The 11,395-nt window shown below is 41.3% G+C and overlaps 1 protein-coding gene across 1 annotated transcript in view; it reads right to left on the reverse strand.

Moving 5' to 3' along the window:
• The window catches only part of LOC117957201 (F-actin-uncapping protein LRRC16A-like), a 57,716-nt gene that overhangs the window by 11,164 nt on the left and 35,157 nt on the right, over positions 1 to 11,395 (reverse strand). Inside the window, exons 7-18 of the mRNA XM_034892798.1 lie at positions 11,143 to 11,272; positions 9,508 to 9,577; positions 8,373 to 8,454; positions 8,176 to 8,275; positions 7,742 to 7,796; positions 6,389 to 6,561; positions 5,204 to 5,272; positions 5,011 to 5,104; positions 4,196 to 4,294; positions 3,917 to 4,045; positions 2,269 to 2,391; positions 498 to 673 (exon numbers count right to left, since the gene is read on the reverse strand). Of these exons, the coding sequence (XP_034748689.1) occupies positions 498 to 673; positions 2,269 to 2,391; positions 3,917 to 4,045; positions 4,196 to 4,294; positions 5,011 to 5,104; positions 5,204 to 5,272; positions 6,389 to 6,561; positions 7,742 to 7,796; positions 8,176 to 8,275; positions 8,373 to 8,454; positions 9,508 to 9,577; positions 11,143 to 11,272 (1,300 nt within the window). The remainder of the gene's footprint in view (positions 1 to 497; positions 674 to 2,268; positions 2,392 to 3,916; positions 4,046 to 4,195; positions 4,295 to 5,010; positions 5,105 to 5,203; positions 5,273 to 6,388; positions 6,562 to 7,741; positions 7,797 to 8,175; positions 8,276 to 8,372; positions 8,455 to 9,507; positions 9,578 to 11,142; positions 11,273 to 11,395) is intronic.

Genomic DNA, 11,395 nt, shown 5'->3' on the forward strand with positions numbered 1-11,395 from the left:
CCATAACACCTTAATGCCTAACCTTAACCCTCACCCTCACCCTAACCATAACCTAATTCTGACCCTAATCCTAAAACACGTTTTAACAGCCCTTCAAATTTGTGGGGTCCAGCAGTTTGGCCCCACAAAGCTGTCTGAACCCCACAAGTAAACTGTGTCTCCGGTTTTTGGACCCCACGAATGTAGTTAAACAAACAAACACACATATTCACACACACACACACACACACACACACACACACACACACACTTCAATTTCGTCACAGCAAACTGCCTTTCACGGACATTCAGGGTCCGTGGTCTCTACTATAAATGAAAATTTCATACAGTTAAAGAAATCTTCCTCTGGTTTCAGTAAGAAAAATAATTGTGTTTTTCTGACCTGTCACACACACACACACACACACACACACACACACACACACACACACACACACACACACACACACACACACACACACACACACACACACACACACACACAGAGCAGATCAGACCTGATCTTGTTGACGATGTCGACCCCGGCCTGCTCCAGCAGCGTGCTGGTGATGAAGCTGCGGGGAACAGTCATCCTCCCGGCTCCGGCCTTCAGCAGCTCCTGACGAAGGCTGCTCGTCTTCATCACATGAGGACACAGACTCTCAGCAGCCTCCACCATGGACACCAGCATTGTCTGGGGAGGACAGTTTACTACAGTTTAAACGTCACTTTGCATTCCAGTTTGAATTATTGTCGCACGTGTATACGCACAGCGCTGTTGAGTAAAGTCTGGCTACGCCCCAGATGCATTCTGGGATAGGCTAAAAAAAGCTCTGGGTTGTTTGCATTTGTTTAAACCAATCACAGTTGTCTTGGGCGACGCTAAGCTGTGGAACGCAGTGACGCCACGTACAATATTAAATGAAGTTAACTGTTCCCACAATACAGTAACGTGAGCTATTTAATTAAGCTGGATACTAGGGATGAAAATCACCAGACGACTCCCGATATATCATCACGATACTTATGCCACGACGCAATATTATTGCGATTTTAACCAACAATATTCTGCGATATATTGCAATTTCTCACTTTTTTTTTCCAACTTCTAATTTTTCGCAATTTCCAAATGACGTCCCCAAAAGAAACTTTGTCAACATCTGTTTCATCTAAAAAGATAAATTTCTCCAACATTATTGCTGCAGAATGGGACAAACTGACCAACACATATATAAAAAAAGATCGAAACATGGTCCCTGTGCATCGATACAGTATTGCCACTGAAAATACTGCAATACTATGCTGTATTGACCCCCCCCCCCCCCCCCCCCCCCCCCCCCCCCGTACTGGATACATGCTTAAACCTTGTTTGCTCTTACCAGTGAATCGCTGTGTGTACTTTGTCCACAGCAATCCAACCAATCGGTCCCAAATTGTCCCCATTAGACAGGAAATGGTGTCAACATATTTTCTGTAAATTTTAACAATTATTCGCCAAAAGAACCGCGCAGGCCGGCCTTGTTGCACAATCCACAGTTTGTTTAAAACTTGACATTTACAGACATGACAGGAGTTTGTTGTTGTTTCACGTAACGAAGAGATTTTTGTGAACGGCCTCAGAAGGTAGAAGGTGAGGGATGAAGCCTGACATCTGCAGGATCAGATGTCAGGTTTTATCCTACAAATTGACTTCCACTGATCAAGACTGCACCTTTAACCCTCGTGTTGTCTTCCCGTTAAACCATGAACTCGTCCTTCCAGCTCAAAATTGAAAATTAACATGTTTTTGTCGCTTTTTGGGATATCTTTGTCACTTTTTCCATTTGCTTTTTTAAAAACCTGAGCTGGTTTAATTTACACTTATTCTGGGAATTCATGGTCAACACACCTCATTTAAATCAAATTATAAATACGTTTTTAGTTAAAAAATGCAGAAATTATGAATTATTATGACTAATAGTTAAGATCAAAGGATGTTGAGTGGATCTCAGATGGGTAGATGTCAAAGTTTAGCCCGGATTCTGTTTTGAAACCATTAAAAAATTAATTCAAATGCTACAAGATTAAATAAAACACCCCAAAAATCAAATGAAAGTAATGTTGTATGGACTCCTCCAAGTTATTTTTGGGCAATTTGATTGAAAGAAATCCATATTTTGGAAACGGGTCAGTTTGACCCGAGGACAACACAAGGGTTAAAGATTATTTCAAACAGCGGCTGAACAGAAGACTGCATGTTGCCGTTGGTGACGAGGTAAAAACAGCAGCTCGGGGAGTCCAGTTCAGTACCTGCAGCTGTCCGTCCATCACCTGGGACACCTCTCCAGCCATGGACTCCAGTTTGTCCTGAATGGCTTCCATGTACGCTCCACTGGACCCCCCACTCTTCAGGTGGTACAGGTTGGGGAGCAGCTGGACAGAGGAGCGAGGTACAGAGATAAAGGGACAAAAAGGAGAAAGACACTAGGCATTTTTGTGGCCTAATCTTTAAAGCTTTAAGTTAACTTGCATATTTACACTTTATATCAGAAGACATTTGTAGCACTGATTGCTAAAAATCCAACTGATAGTTCACTGCAGGTGTTATAAGAGGTTGTTGTTAAAGTCAGACCAAAGATTCGGGACGAGAGGAGTAATAAGTCGTGGCTACTTGCACCTCGCCGGTCGTCCTGTTTACATCAATGTGACGAGATGGTGTCTCATCTCCAATGCATCAACTCGCTGTACTTCGGTTCTAACTTCAGACTTTTCAGGCTTTACTGTAGCATCTTAAAATGTGAATGAGTAGATAGTGAGTGAGATAAAATAGTGAGAATATTTCTTTGATCCGCTGCTTTGTTCTAACGCCGTTCCCTCTCTCCGGTCACTCTCTAGCTCGCTCAACCACGAACCCGCAGGTCCAAAACGCCGCCATTTTGACTCGATCTGGGATGCTTTTCCTGCAACCTTCTAAGACAAATTCATCTCGTCAGGAATCTTTGGTCTGAACAGGACTTAGACTTCTCTTTATTGATCCTTTGGGATGACTCCCACAGGAAATTGAAAGTTCCAGCAGCAGTTTCAGCAAGAACAAAGAATTAAAAAAAATAGATAAAAAGACAGTACAGAGACAAAGAACAAATACAAATACCAATAAAAATAATAACAACAATAATAACATTCCTCAAGTAACAAAGAAAAGACCATAAATTATTATTAAAGTGTCAGTGTTTAGTCCAGTGTTAAAAATGATTATAAAGTGACCAGTGGTGACTTTAGTGTTCAAATATTATCAAAACAGGAACTAAGTAATGAAGGTGTGGCTTTTGTGTGATTTATTTGGCTCTCATGCCAAAGTGCAACACTGGTCCGAACCCCGAGTCAAGCTGAGCCACCAAATGCCTGTTGCATGACAGGAGCTTGGTGCACTGTGTGCCAGTCAGCGGGTGTGGTCTCAGACATGCTCCAGCTATGGAAGTCTGTGTCTTGAGACGTTAATGGACCTGTTATACAGCATTATCCAGTTCATGCTTGTAATTTTAGGATAACAAACATGCTTTATTGTTAATGTTATTTTTGCTGCCCACGGCTGCTGCAGCTGTATTCAACACGCTACAAAATAACGTGTTACTGTAATTCTTTTGGCAGTAACGAGCATGAAAAGAAATATTTTATTATACTACTGAAATTGAAATGAGTTTGTTACGTTGCAGGAACTTATGGTGGCGCAACGATACACCAATCGAATGAGAATTTAACCCCAGCATGGCGGATAGTGTGGCTAGAACGAGCTTTCTCTCATGGAAGTGTGGACATTATCTGTAACTCGTTGAAATTAAGGACAAAAACATAGTGGGGAGATATCAGTTATGTGCAGCTATGAAGAACCTATCCACATCTAAGAGTAGTGGATCTAAGAGTATCCACAGTCTTATTTCCGTGAGTCAGGTCCTCTTACTCTCTTGGAGTTCCTGGCGTCTTTCATTAAGTTCGCTGCCGCCTTCATGTCCTCCTGGATGGAGTTGGTCTCTGTGAACCTCAGAGAGTTCAGGTGGTCCTGCACCTTCACACACATCCTGTCCATCATCTGCATCACAGAGAGGTTAGAGGTCAACAAACAAGGATATTCAAATCAAAAGTCTGCTAATTGAGTGAGAGAGTGAGTGAGTGAGAGTGTTAGAGTGTGTGTGTGAGTGTGTGGGTGTGTGTGTGTGTGTGTGTGTGTGTGTGTCCATGCCTGCTGCGTGGTGGTGGTGACTATCCCCTGCTGCAGCCTGTACGCCTGCTCCTGGAGGTATTTACGCGTCTCATGGTTCCTCAGCAGGTACTGCTCCATCTGTGCCACAAAACACACGTCTTTAACCCCCGTGTTTAGTTTTTAGGGCAGGATGAGTGTCGGGACCCCGGAGGACCAGGCCACGGTAGCCAAAAAAACAACTGATTGCAGGACACATCTCTTGGACCCAAAGGATGAGATAGTGGTAGTGGGAAACGTTGTTGAGTGCAAGATGGGTCTCGGGACCTGGGAGGACGCGATGAGGGGTAGTGGAAACGCATTAGACTGCAGGAGGGGTCTGTGCCACAAAACACTCCTCAAACTCAGCTCTTTAAATACCTTTCAGAAATGTGATATTGAATAACTTAATTGGGGCTAGTAACGCGAAAATACCAAGCTGCGCAAATGCCATGAATTTAGGAGGTTAAACCTGATTCTGACTCAAATAAAAGGCCACTTACTTAATCTCAAGCCAGACTCCCATTCTGAGAAAAAGGCTTTATTACTAACATTTTTATCTATATCAGTGATCATTAAATGCAGCGCCTTAAAATCCTATTTCGGTCAGGCTCTAGTCTCAAATACAACTATAGTATTAAAAATTAAAATGAAAAATATCCCCTTTAAAGTACATACAGTGTGCGTTAACTATGGACAATCAAAAGCGATTAATTGCAACTTAATATTATATTCAATTGACAGCCCTACTCAACACTCAATATGCAGTACAGTGGAGGCTATGGAGCACTCTTTAAAAACAAAAACAGGATGAGGACCTTCAGTAAGGCGTCCTCTGTCTTCTCCGGGCTCGCCTTCAGTGCCTGAGCAGCATCCATGATGGGAATGGGCATGAAACGAATGGTGTAATTTCTGAGAAAATAGAAGATAAGAATCAATAGTAGAAGAGTAAGTTAGCATGCAACAACCCCGCCTTTGACGTGTTACCTTAACGGACTGCATCTTACTTACTTCTCCAAAGCAGCAGCGACGTCTTGCAGACCCTGAGGGCTGACGTTGTTTCTGTCCCACACTATTGTCCTACAAACCAAGGAGATAAAACCCACAACAACATTTAAATGATGCAAATTGTGTTCCTTTTTTCCTACTTTTCCTTTTGTGTGTTACTCATAGCGTGATCTGTCAAAGAAGGAACGGACAGTTACTCACTGACCTGTAAATTCATGCTCACATCGTTCACTTTGGTGCTAAGCGACCGTGAATCTGAGCATTCTCACTTCTTATTTATTGCAAAGAAACTCCTGCACATTGTCTAACTTGCAAAAAAATATATACAGTTTTAAAGTAGGGAACATGATCTAGTACCTGTTGCCTAGTATTAAAGGTTTATTTTTTCCAGGGATTTCTTTGTACCTTTTTCGTTTGTCCCCCTCAGATGCACCTGTGTCACATTGTGCAAAGTATATTTCTGTTCTACTTCCTATGTATTCAAATTTTGAAATCCATTCACGCTACATTAACTTGAGAAGGATAGTGTAGTCCTCTTTCTACCTATTATCCCAAATATCAATAATGGAGGACTTTATCCGGAGGGAGCTGGGCCGATGTTTCTTCTCTTCTATCCCGATTCAATTCCCTTTCTTTATATTACTCCGACCTGCCCTTTGCTGCATGTCATTCCCTCTCTCTCTCCCCTTTCATGTTTTCATCTGACCTATGGAATAAAAGGCCTAAAAAGCCAGAAAAACAGTTAAAACTGCCAGAATTAGCTGAAAGGCAAATTTTCATCTCTAGTCCCCTGGCCTAGGTGTTCAAAAAAGGCTTTTTTTTTACATATAAATAAACAAGAAAGAAAGACAACGCAAGCAGAGCAAGACTTAAAACACAACAAGCCAAAAGATTAACAACAAAACAAAGCACAAAGGAGAACAGGTTACGAGATAAAACAACAAGAGCACAAAGACTAGACAAGATATGGCTGTTGAGAGCAATAATAGCAGTAGTAAAGCAAGAGGAAACAATAAGTACATTACATGCAGTATATGCTGACATTGCAAGGGAATAGAATACAATAGCAAATAGTTGTCTCAGATCCAGACAGAGATCACTTTGTTTTCTAACAGTTACCTCTTAAAGTCACTTTAACAGCTCCCAAAAAGAGTTGATCTCTTGAGATCGTCCTGGTCCCTCGCTCACCTGAGTTTGGTGTTGATCTGCAGGGCTTTGGCCAGCATCTTGGCCCCCATGTCTCCCATGGCGTTCCCACTGATGTCCAGTTTGGTCAGAGAGGTGTTGCTGCCCAGAGCGTTGAGGACGATGGAGAGGTCCGTCTTCAGCCGGGCGTCAGCCAGGGACAGCGAGGTCAGCGGCTGCAAGGGGGACACCATGTTTACAGGCAGGTTGTTTAGTTTAGTTGTTTATAGGATTCCCCATTAGCTCAGCCTTTAGGGATAAAACACACATTAAACATGAGTGTAAATGGAGTAATACTCCACAAGCCGGCCGGTTGTCTCTCTCACATTCTCACACACACACACACACACACACACACACACACACACGCACACTAATGGGGCTTGGGCTGTTCTTGACCACAGAAATTCTTACTTGACTAACACATGATTTTGTGATCGATTAGTTGATTTAATCAACAGAGCTGTGCGCTTTGAGAGGTGGTTAAGACTAAAAAAGTACTTTATAAATGAAGTTAATTAACCTGTAAAATTGAGTTTCTACACAATTAATCCTGCAAAAGCACCACTTTAAATCTTGTGTACACCAGAAATGTGCCATACGTTTCTTGGAAATGAGTAATTAATCATGAATAAGCATAAAAAAATGACTTATCAACTAAAGACATCTTAGTCGACTAATACCAAAACCACAGATTAGTTGACTAATAGGGGACAGCCCTAACACACACACACACACACACACACACACACACACACACACACACACACACACACACACACACACACACACACACACACACACACACACACACACACACACACACACAGAGGCGGGGGAGAGAGAGATACCCGGTTTTCTTCAGGAGACTTGTTTAAATTATGACACATGCTATATATATATTTGGTTAAGTATTTAGTTCACACTTTTTTGGGGGGTATTTGTTTTCTGAATTTAACGCTATAAAGACCGTGTGCGTGCTTGCGTCACCCCCTCACCCCTCCTACCAGTTCCTATGGCCACTTGGCCAGGGTGAACGCAAATGGAAAACCCGGTTTTGGGGGAGAGTAGTTAGTAGAACTGATAAAAGTGGACTGATCGTATAACTACGTTCCTGGTCAAAAAGAGGCTTATTCTAATATGATGAAGTGCTGATTAGATCTTTTTAAACAAAGTGTCAAATGAAGCTTTAGTGTCAAATAAATGCCAAAAATCAGGGGTAAGAGAGGTAAAAGAAGGAAAAAGACACACACAAAAAGACGGCTAAGAAAGAAAAAAATGTAGATCCAATTACTGGAAAAAAACCTCAAAGACATTTTATTTTTGACATGAGGGGATGTTTTAAGTGTTACTCACTGATTCCTCCTCTTGAATCATGTGGACCAGGTTGTCCAGCACCTGAGACACATTTCTGGAGAAAAAAACAGTAAATAGAGACTTAAAATGTGATTAAGTGACAAACCAATGTATGGAGTAATTCATCATTTTTAATGTATATGGAACCAAACAACTGCATGATTAAATCTATGTCATTTATTAAAGCTGGAATATGTTTGTGTGATTTTTTTAAGGGCTGCACGATATCAGGAAAATATGCAATAAGGTTGTTGAACATGGTGATAATGACATTACTTGCAATTTAAAAAAAAAACTTTTATTTTGGCGGGTAGACAACAGGAGGGTTACAATAAGGCTATGAGCGTCTTTCATTATGTTTCTTGTGTCAGCTGATATTGCGATGGCGATAAATAAACGATATTTTGTGCAGCCCTAGCTTGTTGGTCACCCACTTGGACTTGATGTTGTTGAAGTTCTTGCCCAGTGAAAGGTGTCTGATGGAGCGGTTCTTGGCCAGCCAGACCAGCAGGGTGGTCAGATCCATGTCCAGACCTGAGGGGACAAAGCAGCACAGAAACGTGAACGGGCTGCACTCAAAGTCAACAGAGCGCCATCGGAAATGCTCCAAATCTGACTAGAGTGTCCTTACCGTTGTCAGAGATGTCCAGACTGGAGATGTTGGGAATCTCAGCCACGCAACCCTCCAGGATCTGGGAGCCTCCTGAACGCAGCTGAGAGCAAAAAGGGGGTCAGATCTCAATAAACTGCTTGATAATATGTCTGTGTTTTGCACATGTTTTGCATTTGTTGAATTTTGACAGTCCTACAGTGTGTTAAAACCAGAGCCGTTAAGGCGTTACAAAACATAAACAGAGTTCCCTAACATTAGTTGTTTGCAGTTATTTATGAGTTCACACTAAATAATTATAATAATAATTTGATTTATTGTCACAACAGAACAGAGGAACATTAAAATATACTAAAGGTGTGGTAATTAAAATGTATAAAAATACAAACTTAAGATATGAAACTTAAAGTCCTTTTAACAAAAACACATTAACCAAAAAAAAATAAAAAAATCTGTGTTGCCAACAGGGATGTTCTAGAGTGTCCCCGGATGGACAGACTATGCAACGCCATCACTAACAGGGACGTTGTAGAGCGTCCTCTGGTGGACAGACTATGCAACGCCATCACTAACAGGGACGTTGTAGAGCGTCCTCTGGTGGACAGACTATGCAACGCCATCACTCATAACATAAAAAACCACCAGACTCCATGTAAATAAACAGTAATTTTAGCATTGTTAAATACACTTTAAATACACAAAATAAAACTTTGAAAAGCTGTTTTACGTCGGCTTTCCACTATTTCAACCAACACAACTCTAGTCTTTGTTGAACTAAACCCATAGTTTACGATAAAAGTATTAGTTTTATAAATGGAGTCTGGTGGGTTTAGCGCTAGCGACTGTTAAGTAGGTTAAGTAGGTTAAACGGTAAGGTCTGAAAGAGGTTTTAAATGTCTATCTCAGAAGGGATCCTTTCCATAATGTTCTCAGACACTTAATAATATTAATCTGAGCTCGTAAGTCGAAAAACCAGCACTTTTGTGAAGGTAAATACAAGATGGACAATTGCCTTATTAACTTACATTATAGATTGTTTAGCCGTTGCTGACTGCTTTGCTTAATACTGAGCCAATATCAAACATTGTTGTTCCCATCAGTCACAAAATCATAGAAAAAAATGGACATTACTCTTCGTGGTTAAAAACAGTTTTACCTCACAGCAACTGAGATCCAGAGACACGTCACTGAGGTTTGGGTTGCAGCCGAGTCCCAACAACAATGCTCTGCAGACACAAAAGCACTCAGTTCAACAAGCAGCTTAAAGAAAGCAGTGGCATGGCTTGGGATTGATATTTTTAAATACTAAAAAAGTGGAAAAAACATAATTCATGTTATGTAATTCATGTCGCTCTTGTCCAACTTAGATGGAAAAATGAGTCTGTCTCCTCATCTTTACTGGATTTCTCCATGTAAGACAAACAACAATGCTAAAGACATCTCCTTAAAGAAGCCCTCTTTCTCCATTGAACTTGATCTGCTAGCATCATTAAGGTTCGATGAAGCTTATATTAAGGGAGCGAGGAGTTGCAGCGTTCAGCCAGACCGGCGTGGGAGGGTGTATAGCTGCAGACACGGCACTCCTTCTCTTCTTCTCTTAATAGTAGTCAGATTTATCTACCCTATAATCAATGATCAGATGATAATGAAGGATTTGATGATATAATCAAAGTAGAGGGAGGCAGGGCAGTAGGGCCTGATCCGGCTGGGGAGAGTTCTAGCCTGACCAGGCTCCTCTTTTTACCCAATCCATCACATATTTCAAAAAGGCATACAAACAGCTCCTTCTTAACATTTGCACACATTGATTAATTTGCTCATGTATTGTCCAAGCCTTGTTTCCACTGTCCGTTTTTGTTTAGCCCAGCTGATGTCTTGTGTTAATGTCTTTGTCCTTATTTGCCGAAACTGTATTGTGGTTTTAGTTTTAGTCCAAATTTATCTTTCCATATTGATGTCTTGTATTCATGTCTGTCCTGACGTGCTGAAACCATGTTTTATGTTTTGCAGAATAGGAAACTGCTAAAAAACTGTTTTTAAAGTGAGTCAGGCCCGTTTTTACATTGTAATCTAATGTTACTTTTTCTAACTTTCCTGTTTAATAAATATGAACGAATGAATGAATGAATGTCTCCTCTAATTATGCAGTTATAGTTTTAAACTGCCGAGGGGCCTTTTTTTCCGCCCAGCACCTTAATCAAGGTTGCAGCTGTCCCGGTGGTCCTGCTCCGCGCCCTGCTATGTCCTTTAACGCCTTGCTATGCCATGAACTACTACAACTACTACTTCTAGTCACTGTTGCCGTTGTTCATCACCCCCAACCGGCACCATCAGACACCGCCCACCTAGAGCCTGGGGGTCTGTATGAGGTTTTCCCTAAAAGGAAGTTTTTCTCACTACCTAAAAGGGAGTTTTTCCCCTAAATGCTTGCTCTTGGGGGAATTACTGGAATTGTTGGGTCTTTGTAATTTATAGAGCGGGGTCTAAACCTACTCTATCTGTAAAGTGTCTTGAGATAACTCTTGTTATGATTTGATACCATAATTAAAATGAAATTGAATCTGCTGTACTATCTGAACGCTATAACACAACCAGTTATGAATGGGAAAATGAAGTAAATGACAGAATGACTGTTAGTATTCCCAATAGCTGCAAGCCAAAATTAGAAAAAAATTCAACTTTCACACAGTTCATGTGTACCAATCCATGCCACAGACTTTTGCTCTGATTTTCTCTGACTACAGGAAGTGAACTACTGTGCGTTTTCAGCTTTCGGTGGATATTTCCTTACTTCAGAGCCTCCAGAGGCAGCCTGGTTCCCGACAGACTGACTGAGCTCAGAGCCTGGGCGCTGCTGAAGAACTGCTTAAAGGACGACGGGATTTCTTTACTCTTCCTGTGTGGATGTGAAGAGAGACGTTAATCAGTTATACGTTCACAATCAGGGCTTTAAACTGAACCATATAAAAGGTCTATATAAAAGAGACTCCAGATACAGTATTAGGGACCACTAAGGTCTATATAAAAGAGACTTCAGATACAGT

This window comes from Etheostoma cragini, chromosome 14 (genome assembly GCF_013103735.1).
Source record: "Etheostoma cragini isolate CJK2018 chromosome 14, CSU_Ecrag_1.0, whole genome shotgun sequence".
Taxonomy (NCBI): Eukaryota; Metazoa; Chordata; class Actinopteri; order Perciformes; family Percidae; genus Etheostoma; species Etheostoma cragini.